The following is a 24654-nucleotide window of genomic DNA, read 5'->3' as shown; positions in this document are numbered from 1 at the left end:
ACACTCAAGCTTGATGACCCGGAGCACTCAGAAATGGAAAAAGACTTCATGATATTGTGTCTTGACCATGGCACACCTGACATCTTACCTTCACACACACATATTGGGGAATACTAAGCTACACAGGGTAGGTTGTCATATGATATTTATTTAGGGAGAAGTCACTTACATGAGAAGCTGGGAACCCAAGGTCTGCTCATTGCTCTCCAAGATCTGACTGGAACCCCAAGAGAGAGAACATCTCCTTTCCCCTGGCTCTTTATCTCCTGTTCCTACTACATACCTGTGACCATGCCCAAACACACACACACACACAGAGTAATTAAGAATAATAAATAAATTAATAAATTAAAGCTGTGGCCTTCGCTACCGTCTCAGCTAGATGCTTTGTGGAAGGCAGGCACCTCCATCATCCCCCATGAGATACCAATGAACTTGAAGATAGACCTACAGTCCAGGCAGGGAGCAATTCTGGACACTGGGTCGTCTGGGAAGGCTTTCTGGAGAAGGCCCGCAGTCACCCAGGGTCAGGATTTTGGAGGGGAAAGTAGTTCTGGTGTATGGGAGCGGAGGGCAGTGAATTCATGTGGGAATTCAGGGTTGTGGTAGATGCAACCTTGTTGAGAAGGGAGCGGTAGGGCCAGTCCCAGGCCAGTCCCAGGCGAACAGTAGCAGTGGAGAATCTTTCAGCTGGCCCTGGACAGAGCTTAGCTAGGTTCCTAGCCCTGTGTAAGCCTGGTATATGAGACGAGATCTGTCTCTATCAAATGCTGCTGTCATCATCCTTACAGACAGGAAACAGAGACTCTAAGATTAGATTGGTGACCTTCCCAAAAAGCTATGCTGGAGCTGTGTATGGCTGGAGGGCAGGTGTTTGTGTTCATTCTCTTAGCTCTGGAATCTCTGCGTTTCACAGGCTCCCAAGGCCCCGGCAGCTGGCCTCTGGGCGCGCTGCATAGTTCAGTCCCTCTGGTGACGTAGGAGTTGAGAATTTAGTGAGGCAAAGGTGGATGGCCTGGGTACTGCAGGCCAAGAGGAAATGTAGGTTTCATTTCAATGTCTTCATTATCATATTCAGTACTTTCCTAGATGCTGTGGGCGGAGGCTGAGACCCCAGAGGCAGCAGGAGAGCAGGGATTGTGGACACAGTTTTGGTTAGTTCACAGGCCAGGCTGGGCATCCAGGGGACAGCTCATGACTATGTAGAGGCTGTCTGGCTCTGTGGGTCATACGTTTTGCAGAGGGAGGATGCATACACCATCCCACTGGTCCCTGTTGATGTCCTTTGGCTCATCAGTTCCCACGTGAGAAGGTCACTGCAGGTCAGCATGCTGGGAAGCAGTTCCTCAAACCTCCACATCCAGAATAGCCAGTTCACTAGGCATCATCACTTACCAGAACTTTCTGTCTTAGAAACACTTGGATGTGGTTTTTTTCCCCAAGCATTTATCTTAATCTGGCTTTCCAGCAATTAAAAATTAAATTGTAATAGATTAAGTTTAAATTTAGGCCCACATTCGTGAATATCTGCAGAAGGATAGAGCTACCTAAACACCCTATTCTGTGAGGGAATGGTCAGAGCAAATGGGTCTGTGGGCTTCACAGCAGCTAGCTTTAACGTCTGTACCTGAGGTAACCCTATTCGAAGCAGCAGAAGGGGACATGGCCCCTGCATGGTATTTCCGTGATGCCCTCATCATCAGACTGAAAACTACACTCAAAAGCTTGTAGAAGAAAAGAAGAAAAATGGGCTATGGAGATGGCTCAGCTGCTAATGTGCTTGCTGTGTAAGCCTGAGCACCTGAGTTTAGCTCCCCGGCACCCACATGACATCTGGGTATGACAGCATGCAATTATAGTGCCAGTGCCGGGGACACAGGATCAGGTGGCTGGCTCTCTGGTACTCGCTGGCCAATCTATCTGAAGCAGGGAGCTCCAGGTTCAGTGAGACACCCTATCTCAAAAAAATGCCGAGAGAGTGAAGAAAGCACCACAAATCAACCTCTGGCCTTCTCACACACATCCCAGGCAATGACTGCCCCCAACATGTACACACACATGCATAACACACACACACACACACACACACACACACACACACACACGAAAGAAAAATGGAAAGGAATCAAATCTAGACACATTAAAAATTCTAAGACTAAAATAGGAAACATACTGAGCAGTCTCAAGGACAGCCATGTGACATTAAAAATTTGAGGGACAAAGAAGTTTAGTGATTCAGCACTGTTTGAATGAGTATGTCCTGTCATAGACTCATATATTTAAATGCCTGGTGCCCAGTTGGAGGAACTGTTTGGGAAGGATTAGGGTTTGTGGCCTTGTTGGAGGAGGTGTGTCACTGGGGGTGGGATCTGAGGTCCCAAAACTTAGACCATTCACAGTTAGCTCTCTCTGCCTCCTGCCTATTGACTAAGATATGAGTTCTGCCAGCACCAAGCTGCCTTCCTGCTACTCTACTTCCCACCACACTGGCCTCTAACCCTCTGGAACAACAAGCCCCAAATTAAACACTTTCTCTTGTGTCTTTGGTTATGGTGTCTCTTCAGCAATAGAAAAGCAACTAAGACAAGTACAGTGAATGTTCCCATGGTACACCTCCTCAGTGCCCCCAGCCACACTGTCTGGTCCTGAGGGGATGGTGACTGCTGCCATCCTGCTGCTCCCAGGCCTCTGCTGTCAGCGAAGTCCTGAGGGGTCTTGTTGCAGCCACACCCTAGGATTCCTGGTTATCTTCTGTGAGCCCACCATTGTCCTCCCTGGGCCTTCTTCCAAGCAGGTAGCTCTTACCCCTAAGTGGGCTTCCTTCTCCCTCCCTCCCTCCCTCCCTCCCTCCCTCCCTCCCTCCCTCCCTCCCTCCCTCCCTCCCTCTCTCCCTCCCTCCTTACCTTTGCTCCCTCTACCAGATCCAGAGCTCCTCTCCTGTTTTCTTTTACCCGAATCTAGAATCTCCCCAAGGCCTCCTTCATCCTGCATAGCCCATCTCTCTGCACCTCTGCCCACAAGTCTTTTGCTTTGTTCCTCCTCTCTCTCCTCTCCCCTGTCTTGCTATGAAGTCCAGGGAGGCCTGGAGTGCTGGAAACAGATCTTGCTACCTGTTTCCCAAATGTTGAGAATACAGGTGTTTGGGACTGCACCCCAGTTCTTCACTTTAGCTTAGTGTTTTAAATGTAAACAGCTCCCTGTGGTTGGTGGCTTCTTGTATCAAACAGACAGACAACTCTAGATTTTTAGAAAGTTCCATCCCTGACTACTTCTTTTTTTTAATGTATGTATGTATTTTTAAAGTTTAAGTTAGAAACAAGCTTGCTTCACATGGCAATCCCAGCTCCCTCTCCCTCCCCTCCCCCCCACCAGGCCCCCGAGCCCCCTTCCCAATCCCCACTCCTATCCCCAGGAAGGGTGAGGCTCTCCATGGGGAATCTCCAGAGTCTGCCATTTCATCCAGGGCAGGGCCTAGGCCTTCTGGCAAGAGTCCAGGCTGAGAGAACATCCCTCCTTGTGGGATGGGCACCCAAAGTCCATTTGTATGCCAGGGATAAATACTACCCAAGGCTCCATAGATTGCCTAGGCCTCCTCACTGACACCCACATTCAGGGGGTCTGGGTCAGTCCCATGCTGTCCTCCCAGCCATCAGTCTGGGGTCCAAGAGCTCCCCCCTTGTTCAGGTCAGATGTTTCTGTGGGTTAAATCAGCCCAGTCTTGACCCCTTTGCTCATCAGTCCTCCCTTTCTGTCACTGAATTCCAGGAGTTCATTTCAGTGTTTAGCTGTGGGTGTCCTCCTCTGCTTCCATCAGTCACTGGATAAAGGCTCTTTTTCCCAGACTCCCTGGCGGTGGGATTGTATGCTGGCACCCCACTGATCCATGTCTAAATCCATATATGAATGAGTACATACCATGTTTATCCTTTTGTGACTGGATTACCTCACTCAGGATGATTTCTTCTGGTGCCGTCCATTTGCCTGCACTAGATTCCATTGTTGTTTTTTCTGTTGAGTATTACTCCATTGTGTAAATGTACCACATTTTCTCTATCCACTCTTCAGTTGAGGGGCATCTAGGTTGCTTCCAGGTGATGGCTATTGCAAATACTGCTGCTATGAATACAGTGGAACAGACATCCTTGTTGTATGAATGTGCATCTTTTGGGTATATGCCTAAGAATGGAATTGCTGGGTCTTGTGGTAGACTGATTCCCATTTTCCTGAGGAATCTCCATACTGATTTCCAAAGTGGCTGTACAAGTTGGCACTCCCACCAGCAGTGGAGGAGTGTTCCCCTTTCTCCACATCCTCTCCAGCATAAACTGTCGTTGGAGTTTTGATTTTAGCCATTCTGACAGGAGTGAGATGGTTTCTCAGAGTTGTTTTGATTTGCATTTTCTGGATGGCTAGGGATATTGAGCACTTTCTCAAGTGTCTCTCAGTCATTTTAGACTCCTCTGTTGAGAATTATTTAGTTCTGTACCCCAGTTTTTAATTGAATCCTTTGGTGTTTTGGAGGCCTGCTTTTTGAGTTCTTCGTAAATTTTGGAGATCAGCCCTCTGTTCGATGTGGGGTTAGTGAATATCTTTTCCCAATCTGTGGGTTGCCTTTTTGTCTTGCTGACTGTGTCCTCTGCCTTGCAGAAGCTTCTCAGTTTCAGGAGGTCCCATTTATTAATTGTCGATCTTAGTGTCTGTGCTACTGGATTTATGTTCAGAAAGCTGTCTCCTGTACCAATTTGTTCAAGGGTGCCTCCCACTTTCTCTTCTAAGAGGTTCAGTGTGGCTGGATTTATGTTGAGGTCTTTGATCCATTTGGACTTAAGTTTTGTGCATGTCAATAGACATGGGTCTATCTGCAGTCTTGTACAGGTGTCCTGACTACTTCTTATATGTCTGAGCCCTGTCTCAGCCCTGAGCCATGAGGTTTAAGAAAGAAACTGTGGGCTCCCACTCCTAACCAACAGATGATCTGAAACTGACCTGCTGGCAAAGGAAAAAATTCAGTTTATTTTCAATGGGGTCTCATGGGGTATATTAACCACACCTCAGGACAGGCGACATGCTAGGGGGAGTTGGCCATCACAAAATGATTTCTATAGTATTTCTGCAGACTTTTTTTTTTGCCTCATTTTGCTTTGTTTGGATTTTTTTGTCTTTTTAGTCTTTTGTTTGTTTATTTTGATTTCATTTGTATGTTCTAGTGGTTTACTTTATTCATTGTTACTGTTTTGTCTTTCTTTTTTTTTTAAGGGAGAGATAGAAAAAGAATACAAAGTTGTGTGGGTGAGGAGATGGGGAGAATCTGGGAGGGACTAAGGAAGGAAAAATGACCAAAATGTATTACATGAAAATAATGTTTTCAATTATAAAAAAGTCAAAAAGAAGGAAGCAAGGAAGGGAGGGAGGAAGGAAAGAAAGAAAGAAAGAAAGAAAGAAAGAAAGAAAGAAAGAAAGAAAGGAAGAAACCATAGTGGCTGCAGCACCTTCACTTCTGGAAGCTGCTCTGAAGAAGTCAGTGGGCACCCAGGGTGGACGGCCCACAGCAGCAGAGCTCTGAGAACACCCAGAAAGGAGCTTTGCTGGTTAATAATTTTATTTATTTATTTATTTATTTATGCTAGGTTTAACTTCTAATCTCCCTCCCAAGTGCTGGTTACAGGCCTGTGTTACCTCTGTCAGTTTATGCTGGGGTTGAACCCAGGGCTCCAAGTCTGTTAGGCAGGTACTCCTTTAACTGAGCTATGTCTCCAGTCTCTGCTCTGGCTTCTGATTAGCTAAAAATAAATATGAATAGTCACTCTTGTGCTGTTTAAGCATATAATTATTGGTGAAATAGTCACTATAAAATGATAAAAACGCTAAATTTAAGAAACACAATTATTATTGGGGCTGGAGAGATGGCTTAGCGGTTAAGAGCACTCACTGCTCTTGTAGCGAACCTGGGTTCAGTTCTCAGCACATACAGGTAGGTCACAGCCATCTGTCACTGCACTCCTGGGAGATCTGATGCCCTCTTCACACATGGTGTACATATATACACGTGGACAAAACAGTCATACATACAAAATAAATAAATCTAAAAATGCAAAATAAGAGACAAATCTATGATAGAAGACTTAAATGCAGAATAATTGTTCTCAGCGAAAATAATTTTGGTAAAATGGAAATGAAGATGCTATGGGACAGCAAGATGATTCAGCTAGTAAATGCAATTGCTACCAAGTCTGATGATAGGAATTCCATTCCTGGAACCCACGTTGCAAAAAGAGAAAATTTATTCCTTTACATTGTCATCTTATCCCATACTAGTGTTTCTCAACCTGTGGGTCAAGACCCCCATGGGGTCATAATCAGATAGTTACATTACAATTCATACAGTTATGAAGTAGCAACAAAATACTTTTATGGTTGAGTTAACCACAACATGTGTCACAGGGTCGCAGCATTAGGAAGGTTGAGAATCACTGCCCTAGACATGTACTGTGCCATACTCATGCCTCTCCCCCAGGAATATTGACAAATTTTGAAAAGTTTTTAAATAGAAAAGAAAATGTCACTTTTTCCCCTGCTATCTGAGGATGCAGACAGGTCTCTCTCTCTCTCTCTCTCTCTCTCTCTCTCTCTCTCTCTCTCTCTCTCTCTCTCTCTCTCTCTCTCTCTCTCCTCTTACCTTTCTCTCCCTTCCCCTTCCCCTACTCCTTTCCCTTCATCAATGAAACTTCCTTCCCATGTAAAACAGAAAAGAAAGTGGCCTAATTACATGAACACAGTGTGGACTTGGTATTATTTGTCCTGGGAAATGATTTCCCAAGATAAATTAATTAACGCAGGCATAGATTTTACTTAAATGTTTGGCAGTTATAAACATGGGAGAGAAAGAAGAGTCTCCTGAGGGTAAGATCACAGGGTCACTGTGACCTTGGTGGCCCCATGCCCAGCTGGGCTCTAGGTAGAGAGGCCAGAACCAACTGACACACACACAGGTCATCCAATTGAAAGAGACTCTCCAAATATTGCATGTGCAGACATATATTGAAAGACTGTCCATTTTTTATCTTGAATACAACCCTAAGGAGAACTCCTATTTTTTTTTTATCATTTTCTCCTGTAACTATGCCCCCTTGTTTTTTAGTGAAGCAGTATAATCAGAGACCCTGGTTTATCCTAAGAGCCAGGGTGTGTGTGATGGCCGTTGGTGGCCTTCCCAGTAGCATTTCCTGGGGAACGGTGTGCCCACTCACCACCTTCATGACCTCCTATGCACACACAGACACCTGCCTGCCTTTCCCCTTTCTGAGGTTTGAGCACCAATCATGATGCCTGTAACTGGTTGGGCCCTGGGGGCAGCTGACGTACTTCCTAAACACTGATGCTCCTTCAGCTGTCACTCCTCCAGCTACTCCCCCTCCACACCCACATCAGGCTGGATGACATGGTCCCATGTGGATCCTGAGATTTTGAGAAGAGCTGAGAACTAGCCACATAGCCTTGTGCAGGTCACCCATGTTTCCCAAGCTCCTGTCACTTACTTTCTTAGGGTGTATTGAGGGAAGCGTAAGGGACCTGCTGCAGAATGGGTATTCCACCCAGGTTAGTGTTTATCATTCCTGTCGTCCGTGCTGCTCTTCTGGTGCCCAATTGCTTCAAGTCTTGAGTGATGCGGCCATCTCCTGTTGAAGTTGCTCTTGGCGACTGTGGTTTTAACAGGGATTGCCTCATTCTGGTTCATAGATTGCAGAGGCGGCGCCATGCTCTGTTCTTCTGTGGGAACTTGTAAGGTGCTGTTTCACAGTCCCGACTGCTCAGATAGAAAGGGGATGTACTCATGTGAGTATCCAGGTACCACAGTCAATGAGGAGGGGCCCGCTGGGGAAATGCTGGATCTTTCTCACATAGAATTGCACTGGGTAGGCTTCAGTCTTTGGGGAGGAGGTGAGGGTGACCTGGTGTAGACTACAGCATTGAGCTTGGTCCCATGTGAGGATCTGAATATAGTCTTCTAAGATGGGAATGTATGTGAAGGAGATGGCAGAGTGCCTGAGGGAGGGGCCAGTTGGTGTCTGCCTCCAAACCTGGAGGATGTTGATGGAATTGAGAGGTCCCTTCCTGGGAGGAGCAAGTGGTCCAGGACCTGAATAATGGCATGAGAATGAGGGATAGTGGGGGAGGAGTCCAGGAGTAAAGGGTCTTGCTCAGTGGTTAAGAACAGAAGACTTGAGTTGAGTTCCCGGCATGTACATCAGGTGGCTCACAACTACCTCTAATTGCTGTTTCAGGGGATCTGATGCCATCTGCTGGCCTCCATAAACACCTGCGCTCACATTCACATACACACATAATTAAAAATGAGAGAGGCAGGGGTACGTAAGCTCCCTCATTAGCAGTGATTCCCAGACTTGTACTGTCTGGGACACAGAAGTGTCAAGGTTGTTCTGAAGTTTGAATAACAGTGTCTGCTAAAATTTTGCCATGGATGGAAACACTGAAGAGGTTGAGTATGTGGGCCATTGATTATAGAAGAATCCACACAGACACACATACATGAATCCTACAGTTCATGAGCATGCGCTGAATGCCTTGACATGTATACATGTTCTTTCATTAGAAAGAAAGAAGTGGGCTGGGGTGATAACTTAGTCTGTGCTGCCCAAGCACAAAGACCCGAGTTAAACCCCCAGAACTCATGTAAAAGCTGGGTGTTGGTGTGTGCCTGTAATCCGGGCACTGGGGGACAAGAGACAGCGGGCTCTTTGGCCAAACCTAATTAGTGATCCCCAGGTCCCAATGAGAAATCCTGTCTTAAAAAGCAAAGTGTCCTGAGATTTACCTCTGGACTGTGTACTTACACGTATAAGAATATACACACATGTGCCCTAAGTTTTAAAACCCCACAAAAGTGTGTATATATATATGTGTGCCTGGTTTTCTTTGTGTGTGTATATACAAGCCCCATTATTGAAAGGGAGAGGTCAAACTTTCACTATTTGCAGATGATATGATAGTTTACATGTGACCCAGAAAACTCCACCAGGGAACTCCTGCAGCTGATAAATACTTTCAGCAAAGTGGCAGGATACAAGATCAACTCAAGAAAATCAGTAGCCCTACTATATACAGACGATAAAATAAGCTGACAAAGAAATCAGAGAAACATCGCCCCTTACAATAGCCACAAACAACATAAAATACCTTGGGATAACACTAAGCAAACAAGTGAAAGACCTGTATAGCAAAAACTTTGAGTCATTAAAGAAAGAAATCAAAGAACACACCAGAAGGTAAAAAGATCTCCCATGCTCTTGGATAGGTAAGATCAACATAGTAAAAACGGCAATCTTACCGAAAGCAATATGCAGATTTAATGCAATCCCCATTGAAATCCCAGCACAATTTTTCACAGACCTTGAAAGAACAATAATCAACTTTGTATGGAAAAACAAAAGACACAGGATAGCCAAAACAACCTTATTCAATAAAGCAACATCTGGAGGCATCGCCATTCCTGACTTAAAGCTCTATCATAGAGCTGTAGTCCTGAAAACAGCTTGGTATTGTCACAAAAATAGACAGGTAGACCAATGGAATCGAATTGAACACCCTGATATTAATCCATATATGTATGAACATCTGATTTTTGACACAGAAACTAAAAATATACAATGGAAAAAAGAAAGCATCTTCAACAAATGGTGCTGGCATAACTGGATGCTGACATGTAGAAGAATGCGCATAGATCCATGTCTATCACCATGCACAAAACTTAAGTCCAAATGGATCAAAGACCTCAACATAAATCCAGCCACACTGAACCTCTTAGAAAAGAAAGTGGAAGGCACCCTTGAACAAATTGGTACAGGAGACAGCTTCCTGAACATAAATCCAGTAGCACAGACACTAAGATCGACAATTAATAAATGGGACCTCCTGAAACTGAGAAGCTTCTGCAAGGCAGAGGACACAGTCAGCAAGACAAAAAGGCAACCCACAGATTGGGAAAAGATATTCACTAACCCCACACCGAACAGAGGGCTGATCTCCAAAATTTACAAAGAACTCAAAAAGCAGGCCTCCAAAACACCATAGGATTCAATTAAAACCTGGGGTACAGAACTAAATAGAGAATTCGCAATAGAGGAGACTAAAATGGCTGAGAGACACTTGAGAAAGTGCTCAATATCCCTAGCTATCCAGGAAATGCAAATCAAAACAACTCTGAGATACCATCTCACTCCTGTCAGAATGGCTAAAATCAAAAATACCAATGACAGTTTATGCTGGAGAGGATGTGGAGAAAGGGGAACACTCCTCCACTGCTGGTGGGAGTGCCAACTTGTACAGCCACTTTGGAAATCAGTATGGAGATTCCTCAGGAAAATGGGAATCAGTCTACCACAAGACCCAGCAATTCCATTCTTAGGCATATACCCAAAAGATGCACATTCATACAACAAGGATGTCTGTTCCACTGTATTCATAGCAGCATTATTTGCAATAGCCATCACCTGGAAGCAACCTAGATGCCCCTCAACTGAAGAGTGGATAGAGAAAATGTGGTACATTTACACAATGGAGTATTATTTAGCTGAAAAAAAAATGGAATCTTGAAATTTGGAGGCAGATGGAAGGCACTAGAAGAAACCATACTGAGTGAGGTAACCCAGTCACAAAAAGAGAAACATGGTATGTACTCTCTCATATATGGATTTTAGACATGAATCAGGGAGTGCCAGCCTACAATCCCACTGCTAGGGAATCTGGGAAACAGAACCTTCATCCAGCAACTGATAAAAGCAGAGGCAGATACCCACAGACAAACACTGAACCAAACTAGAATCCAGTGTCAGAAAGAGGGAACTGATGGGCAAAGAGTTAAGAGTGGGCTGGTTTAACCCACAGAAACAGTTGACCTGAACAAGGGGGAGCTCATGGACTCCAGATTGATGGCTGTGTGGAAAGCATGGGACTGACCTAGACCCCCTGAATGTGGGTGTCAGTGAGGAGGCCTAGGTAATCTATGGGGCATTGGGTAGTATTTACCCAATAGACTTTGAGTGCCCATGCCACAATATGGGAGGCTCTCTCAGCCGGGACTCTTGGGGGAGGGCCTAGGCCCTGCCTTGGATGAAATGACAGACTCTGGAGATCCACCATGGAGAGCCTCACCCACATTTGGGATCGGAGTGGAGATTGGGTGGGGGACTGAGGGACCTGGTGGGGAGGACGTGGGAGGAGGGGAGGGAGAGGGATCTGGGATTGACATGTGAAACAAGATTGTTTCTAACCTAAATAAAAATTAAAAAACCAATCCCCATTATTAAGGAGGCATAAGGAGAAGCTCCAGTTCTTCTTTCATTGTCTTCCTTCCTTCCCTCTCTCCCATGGCATCAACTGTTAGTATCTTGGTTTAGATCTTGCTCCATTCTCCCTGAGCCTATGAAGCTTCAAGCTTCACTGACACACACACACACACACACACACACACACACACACACGTGCACGCGTGCACACACACACGCACACATGCACACACGCATGCATACACACGCACCTGTGCACACACAGACACATGCACACACACGCATGCACACACGCACACACATGCACTCACGCAAGTGTGCATGCACAGATACATGCACACACGCACGCACACATGCAAACACACGCACGCACGCATGTGTGCACGCACACACATGCACACACAGTACTCCTGCTTATAAACCTGACGCCCAGCTGTGTGCTTTGGCCTGCACTTTGCCTTTTGTCACTTTCCATGTCAGTGTGTCACTCGATGGTGTGTCACATCCATTCTTCAGTCGTCATGTGCTGTTCTGACTTGGATATGCCCCTGTCTGATCACCTTGCCACATCAGTGATAGAGACGACCTATGTACACACCCTTGATTTGGAAACGCACTGTTGCCCACTCTGTATTTGTCTCACCGTGCCCTTACTGGATGGAGTTTGGTTTCCTCACGATTTCTTGCTTCAAATGATTATCCAGTGAACAATTTTATTTCAAGTGTTATTTATTTATTTTTTTATTTTAGGCATTGGTTCCTAGAAGTGAGGTTATTGGATTAGAGAGAATAAGCATCTAAGATGTTTGGAAAGGCTGGGGAACTGTTTGCTGTGCCAGCATGAGGACCTGGGAGCCTGACACCTTGAACCCAGATAAAAAGTCAGATTCCATGGCATACACCTGTAATCCTAGTCTTGGGAAGGTAGACAAAGGTGGATGGATCTCTGTGCCCTGGAGGCCACCCAGCCTAGCCTGCCTACTAAGGCAGATTTCAGGCCAGTGAGAGATTTACAAAAAACAAGGTGAAAGTTCCTAAGGAATGAATGATACCTGAAGTTTTCCTCAGTCCTCCAAATGCATGGTCATATAGGTGCATCAATGCCTGGTCATAAAGATGTACCTTTATCTGTACACAAGCATGCACCACCCCCAACACATAGTCATGCACACACAAGTGTACATTTGCAAAAGAGAAGCTTGGAGATGCTTCCAGTTTGCTTTTCAAAAATAGCCAGGCTTATGTTCACGAACAGTGTAGAAAAGGTGTGTGAGAATCTTTTTACTTTTAGTGTGATGGCCAAGGGGAGATATTTTGTAGCATGCGTTTCCTTGACTTACAACTAAACATCTTTCATAAGGTTAATGCCCCTCCATGTTATTCTTCTGTGAATTTATTCTGTTTGTTTGTTTGTTTGTTTGTTTTGGTTTTTACGAGACAGGGTTTCTCTGTATTGTTTTGGAGGCTGTCGGTCCAGCCCGGCCTCGAACTGTTTGTTTTTGAGTCAGAATGTAGCTATGTAGTCCAGGCTGGCTTCAAATTCATGATTCTCTTGCCTCACCTGAATTCTGGGATTATAGACTACTACATCTGGATATTTCATTTACTTATTTAGACAACATCTTCTTACGTAGCCCAGACTGGCCTTGAACTCTGTCATTCTCTCCCTCAGAAGTGGTGAGTTCATGGAGTGATTGTCTACATGAGGTTTAGTTTCTCTGACCTTCTCTTCTGACTTCATCTTAACTCCATACATTCAGGGTCTCATTAGCAATCCAAACTGCTGGTCCATTCAGAGCATGGAGGACCTTTTCTCTCTGCTCTCAGTGGCTTGTCCCGGGGTATCTTCTCTCAGATGAGCACTCACGACGGTGTATTAGAAGGCAGAGCGCCGGGTGCTGTTTTAGAGTTGGGAACAGCAGGCATAGTAAAGTCAGCTTCTATTTTGCAGGCTGTCTCCTGTACTCGTTAGGAGGCCTTTTGGGGTTCGAATACTGAAAGTTCACTATCCCATTGTTCTCTGCAGACTCAAAAAGCACTGGGCACACCCTCATTTTCAAGGATTTTAAAAGCTATATTTTGCTCTGGATTCCGTCCAGGACATCCCTGGGTTTCAGGATAATCTTTCTTTTGTCTCTCTCTGGACTTAAGGGGAAAACTATTTAGAGTTACCCCTGGACTACCTCTAGGGAGTCAGGTCCCGGAAGGAAGGCTGCCTGAGGCCAGGAGGTTTGAAGGGTTGGGGAAGGTCCTGCCATCTCTCACTTCCTGTCTTTTCCTGCCAGGCATGTCGAGCTGAGGACCCAGGAGACTCAGATCCTGAGTATTTCTTCCCTGGAGTGAGTGTGTGTGTTTGAGTGTGTGCACCCCAGGATGGATGGGGTCTGACTCATGATGAGAAGATGAAAACAAGTTGCTGGAAACTGAATTGTGACATACATACATACGTGATTGTTTTGGTTTCAAAGATGAGAAACTGACCCACAGTGACCCTTCTTGGATATTAAAAATGCAGTTTTACGATGTTAAGAAAATAGCGGAAATTAGTACAGAGATGACCCTCATGCCGGTCACTCAGAAGCATGCTGCTGTGTGGGTCTCCTGTTGATTCTAATTTTCTCTTCATTCTCCATTCCTCCTTCCTTATTCTTCCTCTCATTGGAAGGTAAGTCATATGTACCAGTCTTCCCTACACACTCCAGGAGAGATTTCTTAAGACTGGGGGCTGTTTCTTTTCATAGCTGTGACAACATATTGAAATCAGTAGATATTGCATGGATAAACTTGATAGATGGAATCTATGGTTTATATCAAATTAATGGGTGATACCCCTTCCCATTATTGGCACATTATAATTACACGTTTGTGGGGTCCGGCATGATGCTTTGATCCTTGTATACAGTACATTCTGACCACACGGGGGCGATGAACGGTGCCACCTCCTTATCGCACCTTTGTGCTTGGGGCCTCTAAGCCCCTCTCTCCTAGATACTCTAGAGCCCTCACTGCGCTATGAACGTTAGAACTTACCACGTCCATTTGTGTCTAAGTACCTGCTATCCAGCCTGCCACAGCTCACCTCCGCTCCCATCACACTCCCAGTAATCACTCTTATACATTCCAATCAGTTTTTTGTAACAGGGTCTCATGTAGCCCAGACCGGACTCAAAATCACTGTATAGCCAAGGATGACCTTTAACTCCTAATCCCCCTGCCGCTACCTCCCAGGTGATGGGATTACAGGTCTGAACCACCATATTTGGTTTATATAGGTGCTGGAGATCAAACCTAGGGGCTTCCAGCATGTTAGGCAAGCACTTTGCCCTCTGAGCCTGTCCTCAGCCACATAATCAACTTAGAAATGATTTTACAGGTATGAGTATTTTTGCCTGATTGTGTGTGTGTGCTCTACATGTGCACAAAGCCTATAGGGATTAGAAGTGGGTGTCAGAGCCCCTGGAAGTGGATTATAGACAGTTGTTAACCACCATGTGGGTACTGGGAACTGAACCTAGGTCCTCTGCAAAAACAGCAAGTGTTCCTAACTAATGAGTCATCTCTATAGCTGCCCATAATCAACTCTTTGAGAACCCACATATGAGTGAGAATATGCAAATCTGTCTGCATCTGTTTCATGTATCCTGGTATTCCATAGGTGTATCTGTCTTGCTGACACTATAGGATATTCATTGTTGTGGCCGAGTAACATTAATATAGTCTGATAGTCCAGCATGTGTGTATGTATATGTATATCACATTTAATTATCCATTTGTCTAATGGAGGGGCACCTAGGTGAATTCTATGCTTAGCTGTTGTAAACAAGTACGTGCAAGAGCATGCCTTTCGCACTTTGGTATTTTTGGGGGGTATATTCCTGGAAATGTGATAACTGGGTCTTATGGCAGATCCAATTTTAGTTTCTTGAAGACCCTCCATACAGTTCTCTGTAGAGGCTGTCTTGATTTTCATTCCTTCTGGTCTTCCTTTGCTTACATGATCCCAGGGCTCTTATTGCTTAACCACCAAGATAGCGTCTGAGTTTCCTCTTTTCCATGCAGTATGTTCTAACTCTTTTATGGGCTGTGTTTTTGCACTTGACCATGGGTCTTGAGACTTTCCTGTGGAAATGTAGTATTTTATAGCAGAATTTTGTAGCATGGATGTGCTGTACTGTGTCTACACCGTCCTGAGTGGTTGGTGACTGAGTTGCTTTTGTGCTTTGTTCTTACAAACAATGATGTAGTAAGACTCAATGTTTTTAAACAAGATTGTTTCCATTTTTTCATATTTCATTAGCATAATCTTGGGTGTCCCCCTCCCCAGTCCCGCCTTCACACATACTGCCCAAGTCTTGGGTTTGGAGGTTCCCGCTTGGCACCTCTGATAGGGCGTCAACATTCATGGATAAACACAGCTCTTTTTCCTTGAGGGAAAATGTGTCGCCTGTTAAGCCACAGTTTCTCTCTCTCATTATACCCGCTCATGCCTTCTCTTTCTTTGGGATGGCGGCTTCTCTTTTAGCCCCCACGCTTCTGCTCCAACATTCCAGTGGTTCTGAAACAACAGAGCTAAGAATGACCAGAGGAGGAGGCTGGGAGGCCTGTGGTGTTTAGGTCAGGCCAGGCCCACAGGGCTGCTTCTGACCTATCACTCTCTACACACACCCAGCTGGCTCCCACAGCCCGTGGCCTGTGCGGGGTTCTAGGCCCTTCTTCCCCTCACTGGACTCTTGTGGATGCTACAGGCCACCTAACAGATCATTGATTGGTGCCAGCTGAGCCTAGAACTTGTATTTCAGTATTTATCTTCAGATGGGATGGACCAGAGTTTGTGCCCCAAGACTGAGGTCCTTTGAGCAAAGTCACAAGGGAAGGGAGTTTGGGGAGGGTCTTCATTGCCCTCTTTCCTTTTTAGAACTGAATGGATGAATTCGTGGCTTTCATCATGACCTGTGATGATCCCTTTAACCCATCCCTATAAGTTTCTGCAACCTGCCCCTCCTCTCTGAGCTATGCTTCCACAGCAGTCACCCATATAGGAGGCTCTGTCTCCCTGACTCTTTCAAACTTGTCCCCACAGTTTGCCCCTTGAGTCTTCAGATAGGTAGCCTCCAGCCCTTCTTCCTTAAGATATAGGACCACCTGGTACCTTGTGGGGACTGGCCCTAGAACCTATGGAGGCATTAAGGACATATTTGATGGACCCAGAAGAGGTATCAAGGAGGAAATAACAGTCATTCTTAGCCAGCTCTGGGGGACAGCTGGAAGGGCTAGGGCTGGCAGAGGTGGAGCCGACACTTCCTTCTGCATTTCCTGCCATTGTTCCCCAGCCCACTTCCGGGAATTCTCTCTGTCTGTCTGGGAGCTCTTTGCCAGCAAGCCAGGCTCAGGTGGTCCACCTTTACTCTGGGCATCTGGCCAGCGCTCCTAAGACCAGCTTCAGTTGCACTGAGCTGTTTGGTCCACTAGACTGCTGTCTGCGTTTCTGTTCTGCTGTTGGACCTGGCCTTCCTCTTGCCAAGGCCAGACATCTCGACTGTAGATGCTGCCCACATCTGGAGGGTCCTTGGGCTGTTTGCTTGTCAACCTACTTGATCAAGTCACCCTGGTCTGCTGCACAGGATTTCCATAAAGGACAGAGTGACTCTGTCACAGGGACTTCCGGATTCTGAGGATACTTTGGTCACCATACTGGGGACAAGCCCTACACTCATGATAGTCCTTAGGGTATACCTTCCAAGAGCCCCTGCTCAGGAAACTACAGTGCAAAACTTCCTGCTGGCACCAGGGAACAGAGGCGCCCACCTTCTAGAAAGCTTGACCATCGTGGGACTTTAGAACCTTGGAATGCCTCCCTTTCACTCTTTCTTTAAAGAAATAAATATGAAGCCAGGTGTGGCATGGCAGGCACATACCTTTAATTCAAGCACTTGGCAGGGAGGGTAGGCAGATCTCTGTGAGTTCAAGGCCAGCCTGGTCTACATAGTGAATTCTATGACAGCCAGAAATACATAGTGAGACTGTATCAAAAAAAAAAAAAAGACATGGGGAGATGACTCAATGGTAAAAGCACTTGATGTTAAAGTGTGAGATCCTGGGTTCAAATCCTCAAAACTCCTGTAAAAGTTTGATGCTTATTTTGAGCATCTGTGACCCCCATGTTCTTACAGGGAGATGGGAGTGAGAGGCAGGCAGGAGAATTCCCAGGAGCATGAAGGGAAGTTGGCCTGGAGTATGCAATAGAAAAACAGTAAAAAGAGACCCTGCCTCAAATGAGGTAGGAGGTGAGGACCAACAATATGCTGTCTTCTGAATGCAGCACACACACATTCACACGCATGCACACACACACACACACACACACACACACACACACACACACACACACACACACACCATGTTTATTGTCTTTCTAGAAAGGGAAACCGTAAGATGACTGAGAACATGCCTGCCCTAAGCGGATGCAAATACATGTATTTTGTTGCCAGGGCGTTTAATGATTATTTATGTACGTTTACAAGCTATTTATCTATTTATAATTAACTAGTTAATTTTAATGCATGTATGAGGAGGATGAGCATGCACATGTGTACACCTATGTGCAGAGTCAGGAAGACAGCTGAGAGTGTCATTCTCAGGAGGAACACTGTTCACCTCTTTTGAGACAGGATCTATCACTGGCCTGGAGCTAACCTGCTGAGCTAGCATGGTTGGCTAGTGAGCCCCAGGGGTCTTTCTGGTCCCCACTTCCTAACACTGACATTACAAGCCTGTGACGCCATACTTGGCATTTTTACATGAGTTCTGGGGATCAAACATGGTCCTCATTCTTGCAAGGCACTCTGTTGAGCTAGCCATTGCTCATCCCCTATTTATTTTTATGTGTTAAAATACATATATAAAAACCCTGCCATTTAAAATAATTTTATCTGTCTATCTACCTATCTTTCTTTCTTTCCTTCTTTCTACATTATTAGTTTTGGACAGTACTGGGCACTGTACTAGTAGCCTAATGCATGTAAGGCAAGTACTCTATCACGGAGCTTCAGCCCCAGATGGCCCAAGGCTAGTCCCAAGAGAAGTGTCAGGAATTTTCCAATGTGGAATAATATGTCACCTGTATGCATATTTACTTTTGTTTGCCCGTCTACCTATCTGACTTGGTTGCTCCTATCTCTTATTTTTGTTTATTTATTTTAAAATTTAATTTTGTTTTATGTGTATATATATTTTTCTTGTATGAATGTTTGTGTACCACTTGTATGTGTGGGTGCTTGGAATTGAACTCAAGTCATCTGGCCCTGAGCCATCTCTCCAGCTCCTTCCCCACCCCACTATCTTTAAAGACAGTGTCCCATGTATCCTAGGCTGGCCTCAAACTCATTATGTATCTGAGGGTAACCTTGAACTCCCTCTTGCCTCTATACCCTGTTTGCTGGGTTTTTAGGCACAAACAACCATGCCTGGTTTAAGAGGTAGTGGGGGTGGAACCCAGGGCTTTGTGCATGGTAGGCAAGCACTCTACCAACTGAGCTACACCTGGGCTCCTCCCATCTTCCGATGCTTGAGGAGTTACTGCTTGAACATACTGTGCAGATGTCTGGAGTCAGAAGTAGGGTTTGAGATTGGGTTGTATGTCTATGTCCCATAGCACCCCAAATTCTGAACAGAAGCATGCTCAGCAGGGATCTGATTTCTCCACATTCGTCACCTTCTTCCTTCCCTCTTTCCTTCCTTTTTTATAATTGCCATTCTGTTTTGTTTTGTTTTTTTGTTTTGTTTTGTTTTGTCGAGACAGGGTTTCTCTGTATTGTCGGAGGCTGTCCTGGAACTAGCTCTGTAGACGAGCCTTGAACTCACAGAGATCCACCTGCCTCTGCCTCCCCTGTGCTGGGATTAAAGGCGTGTGCCACTAACGCCCGGCTTATAATTGCCATTCTTATTAGTTACTTTTATTGTTTCGATGACAAAATGCCCGACAAAAATAACTTAAGGATGGAAGGGTTTATTTTGGCTCATGGTTTGAGGGTGCAGTCCATCATGGCAAGAAGTCATGATATAGGAGCTTGAGGCAATGGGTCACAGTGCATCCAAAGTTAGGAAATAGAGAAAGATGCATATTGGTGCTCAGCTCACCTTTTCCTTTTTATGCATCAGGACCCCAACCCATGAATGGAACATTTCAAGTGGGTCTTCCCATTTCAGTTAACTCAGTCTAGAAACTCCCTCACAGATGTGCCCAGAGGTTTCTCTCCTGAGTGATTCTAGATGATGTCAAGTTGACAGTTAACATTACATTGCAAGTCCATCCCCGTCAACTTGACACCTCCACATATCCCTTTTAAGCCAGAACCTAACTCTTGTCCCTATAGGCTCCCAGTCTTCTCATAATGCAAATGCATTCAGCCCGACTTCAGAAGTCCCCTTACTAGTGGAGATGAGGTGGCATCCCACCAGCATAGAGTTCCAGAACTCAACTGATTAAGTCAAGATGGCAAGTTTCACTCCATGGGTCCATTTAAACCTATATGCAGACCATTGTTACAGAGACCAGGGAAAGGACTGTCTTAGATAATAGACTAGCTTAATTCATTAGGAGAAATAAGAAAAAAAGAAAAAGCAATGATGAATGTGTCCCTCTAGCTTTCCCCAGGACTGATAAAGATTTGTCAGCTGATTCCTAGGGAGCTATCAGAGACTGAAGCAGACTCCAGTGACAGGTTTTAGGTGACACAAGCCACTTACTGCCACTGCAGAGGTGCAGTGTGGATGGTGAACGGTTTACAACCCAAGGAAAGGACTTTCTCCTCTGCACTCCTTGAAAGGCCTTCCTTGGGCCATCCAGCTGTGGCCCACTCTTTCCCAAGAGCTCATCCTCATAGTGGTCTCTTCCCTCAGTGAGAAGTGTGGTCTCAGGAGTGTGTGCTGGATGTCTGGTGAAGGGGTCTGTCTCCTAGACCCAGAGTTGTTTTCTCCATGGGTCTGAGGACAGGATGGGTCCTTGCATCTGATTCATAATTGGTGCTGTGCTTCCTGGGAACTTGTGCAGACAGTCTGTGTGATGTGGGTTGCAGCCGTCCAAGGTGTGGGGGCAGCAAAGGTGTGACGAGGGGGTAACCACCTCTCTCTTCTAGCAATGCTGGCCTGGTTAAGGTCTGATGGCAGGACTGGGGGTGTGACTCAGCTGAGAGTGCTTGCCTAGCATGCATGAAGCCATGGGCTTGAACTCCAGCACTGTATAAACACGGTATGCTGGGGGACCTGTAATCCCAGCGCTTGGGAGGTAAAAAGGGAGGGTCAGAAATTAAAGGTCATCCTTAGCTACACAACCTAGGCTGCATGAGATCCTGTGTCTAAGTAAGTAAGTAAGTAAGTAAGTAAGTAAGTAAGCAAGTAAGTAAGTAAATGTCCGTCTGATGGGAAGATGACTACACATTGCAGTAGCATGGCTGGAAGGAGGTCAAGGTTGAGCTTGGGGAAAGGCAGGTCTCTCTGATCTCTCTCTTCTACCTAAGTGTTTCCTTCGGGTGTCTGGTCCCCCTAAGATGGTACCAGGGGAGCCATCTTACATGGGTATCATAGGTACACGGGAAGCCCTAAGAGTCCCAGGGAACTGGTGCCCCTAGGTAGATGGGCTGTTACTAGGTGATGGGGGATGTGGGAGAAGATCCAGGCACGTTAGGCTGGTTTTCACCATTGGCCTTCTTTGTCTTCTCAGGTTCCTGGGGGAAGCCAAGATCCCACTCCAGGAAGTCCTTGCCACTCCCAGTCTGTCAGCCAGCTTCAACGCACCTCTGCTGGACACCAAGCAGCAACACACCGGGGTAAGTGTCTGGCCTCCTCTGCCCATAGCCAGCTTCTGTTTGAGGCCTGGTGAGCCCTCCCTGTGTCTGTGTCAGGGGCCAGCTCCTGGGAGCTAAGCCTGGCTCTCCTTGGCTATAGTTTATAGTGTGCCAGAAAGGACTCATGGTTGGGACCTGCAGGACTCAGTGAAGCCTGCCACACCCCAGCTTGGCTACTTCTGAGTCTGGCCCAGCTGCTCACCTCCTGTTCTGTGTTCCAGTCAGCCTTGACTGGCTCCTTAGTCTGTCTGGCAGACTGCCCTTCTCCATTGCCAGTCCTCTTCTCCAAATGGGGAGTGTCTGAGTCATCTGGGTCACAGGTCACCAGGAGAGGGAGACAGACGAACTCTCCCTTGTTCTCTTGGGGCCAGTCGGGACCCCTTCCTTTTCCTCTCTTGTCCTTATGGTCCCTCCCCCAGTTTTCCCATGCACTCCTAGTCCACACAGCCCATTTCCAGTCCTCCTTGCTGGCCTCCTGTTATTTTTAGTGGTCTAAATATACCCTACAGGATTCTTCCTGGTCACTAGAACTCTGGGTCTGCCTACATGCCAGGACACACAGGTGCGTTGCAGAAAGGGACATATGTTTTCCCAGTGAATGAAGCCTGTTGGACTGTGGGCTTTTAGCACTCATAGAAAGGCTGTGTGTGTGTGTGTGTGTGTGTGTGTGTGTGTGTGTGTGTGTATGTGTGTGTCTGTGTCTGTGTGTGTGTGTTTGAGTCTTTGGTTGGGAGAGTCAAGAAGGGGTTAATTTGGGCTGGATTGAACAGGACCACACTGGGCTGTCACTGGGAAAAGAAAGCAGTTGGGGTCCCAGTGAGAAGATGTGCAGATGGGGATACCACCACAGTTCATCTTTAGACTCTTCGAGAGGAAGGCTCTTGAGTGGCCCTAGCCTCTGTATTCCTGAACTTGTTCCTGAGGCATCCTAGGCCGTGGATATCACTTGCTTCCTTGATGAGTATGATTCCCAGGAGAATATGATCCTGCCCCAAGTAATGGCCTTCCTTCTAGAATTCCATCTTGCAGTGGATGGTGTGCAATGATGGCTATTTTGCTTGGTGCAGTATTTTCTGACATGGTCTCAGTCTCCTCCTGAGTCACCTCTTGCCTCCCCTTTGAGCTCTCCAGTCAGCTAGAACTACCTTTAGTCTAGGAGGCTTTTGCAGCTGGCTCTTCTGGAACCCTGAGGAGACTACTAGGTATCTGCAGCCCAGAGCACCAGTAAGCGGAGATACTATGTTTTCTGTGGAGAGCAGCCCTTGTAGTCAGGGATCTGTCTGGCGCTTTCCTATAACCTCTCAGGCCAGAGCTGCCCCCTCCCCACAGCCTTCAATCAAAGGGTCTTACTTCCACGCCAAGACATCTATGTTTCTCCACTCTAACCTCCAGTGTCCATGACACAGATGGTCTCTGTACTTGCTCCTCCAAGCTCATTCTGTCTTGGATGGAGCCTTTCAGCTGGGTTTCTGTGTACTGGGCTGTGAAAGGCTGTCAATCATCTGCGTTTCCCACCCTTTCTGGCTCCCATATTGTGTGTATATTTCATGCTTACTAGCTGAGAACCTGCTGCCCCCTCCCTTGGCTTGAGACCCCAGGCTGCCTGTGGAGTTGGGGCTTGACAATCCTTCCCCAACAATAAACTCTAAGATGAGTCCATGAGATCCAAGAGGTAGTGGACGGGAGGACTGGACCCTGCTCAGTGAGCCACCAGATAAGTCTTCACAGATGTGGACAGAGGTGAGGAGTGGCAGAGAGAGACTTGGAAGAGGCTAGGAGAAGCAGTGAGAGGTAGAGTTAGGCATCCTCCTTCTCAGGATGAAGTCCACACCTCTTGGGAGAAGGTCCAGCAACAGACTCCATCCCTATGGCGGCAGTGACATCCCAGTACAGCATAGGCAGTTGCAAAGAACCTCTGAGCTGGGGTTTCTTGCTGGGACATGTGCTGTTTGGTGGAAGCCATTTGCTCCGGTCTCTAGCATGATTAGCCTCCAGCAGGTGCACAAGATTTTTTTAAATGAAAGCTTAAATTAATGGAAGACTGGACAAGCCAAATACATTAGGCAGGGATATCATTTTCTATTGACAGATTTGGAGCTGGACTGGGCTGGCTCTTGCAGGTGCCCCTCCCAGGCATGGCTCTGAAGGATCCTGGGCTTGATTTAATTCTCGGCTCCTACCATCTTGAAATTCTAAGTAACATTTTAGAAAAGGCTTTCCTTCATATTTCATTTTGCATCAGGCCTGAACCTGGCTGGGGGAGCCAGTGTGGTAGGTGTAGATTTTATCTCTGTTGAGTTCAGTTCCTAAGGTGATGGCAGGCAATTCCCCATTTTCTTACCGTGCCCCCACCACCAGTCTCTCTGTGTAACCCTGGATGGCCTGGAACTCAATATGTAGATTAGGCTGGACTTGAATTAAAAACTCAAAGAGATCTTCCTACCTCTGCCTTCTGAGTGCTGGGATTAAAGGTATGCACCAGCATGCCTGGCTCAGGTTTCTTTTATTTTGAAATGGTTTAAGAGTAGAAGTTGGGCTGGGCAGATGGCTCAGTCAGAGAAGTGCTTGCTTTGCAAGCATGAGAACCAGAGTTCTATCCCCAGAACCCACGCTAGATAAGATAGGTATGATATGCTTGCCATCCTAGCACTGGAGAGATGGAGGCAGGTGGATCCCTGAGGCATACTGATTAGCTAGCCTAGCCTAATGGGTGGACCCCAGGCCAACGAGAGACCCTGTCTGAAGAAGCAAGATTTGTGGATCCTAAGGAGTGATACTTTAGGTTGACTTTGAACACCCTTCCTGCCCCCCCCCCCCCGCCCCACTACTGTCGCCACCTCCACCAACAAAGAAGCTGGGTATGGTGGTTTAAACCTGTAATTCCAGCTCTTGGGAGCCTAAGGCTATGAATGAATGAATGAATTATTATTATTAATTAATTATTATTAATTGCTATGAATCTGAGGCCAGCCTGTAATATATATAAAAATCAAGTCCAGTCTAGAATAGAGAGCAACATAATGAGAGATCCTATCAGAGAGTGGGAGTGGAGAAGATTCCAAGAGTAGTCAAAAGTACTCTCTGCCCTTTGCCCCTTGAGACTGCATCACTATCTCCTAGCCCATCACCCAAGGCACGTTAAAGACTTTCTCCCATGTAACCGTAGGATAGCTTTCAAAGGGATGAAAGCAATATTGATCCAGACTTTCTAGCTCGCAGACCTCCTAAAGGCTCATCAGTGGTGTGTGTTGTGTATACGTGTTCATGTGTGTCTGTGTGTACCCGTGGAGGCCAGAAGCTGATGTTGAGCTGTCTTCCTTCTTTACCCTCCACCTGATGTTTTGAGGCAGGGTCTCTCAGTGAACTGGGAGATCATGGATGTGGCAGGGCTGGCTTACTAATGGGCTTCAGGGATTTCCCTGTCTCTACCCCACTGGCATGATGGTTAGATCGGCCTGGTTTATGTGATGCTGGGGATTGAGCCCTGGGCTTTATGCATGCTACTGGGA

At 46.2% G+C, this 24654-nt stretch overlaps 1 protein-coding gene across 22 annotated transcripts in view; it reads left to right on the top strand.

The window, feature by feature from the left end:
- Dysf (dysferlin) overlaps positions 1-24654 on the top strand; it is a 200191-nt gene that overhangs the window by 31144 nt on the left and 144393 nt on the right. For all 22 annotated transcript variants that reach the window (XM_040737838.1, XM_005071085.4, XM_005071079.4 and 19 more), the window contains exon 4: positions 21022-21127. In XM_040737838.1, coding sequence (XP_040593772.1) covers positions 21022-21127 — 106 coding nt within the window. The remainder of the gene's footprint in view (positions 1-21021; positions 21128-24654) is intronic.

The sequence above is a fragment of the Mesocricetus auratus genome, unplaced genomic scaffold, assembly GCF_017639785.1.
Source record: "Mesocricetus auratus isolate SY011 unplaced genomic scaffold, BCM_Maur_2.0 Super-Scaffold_100676, whole genome shotgun sequence".
Lineage (NCBI taxonomy): Eukaryota > Metazoa > Chordata > Mammalia > Rodentia > Cricetidae > Mesocricetus > Mesocricetus auratus.
This window is presented reverse-complemented; position numbering and strand designations above follow the sequence as displayed.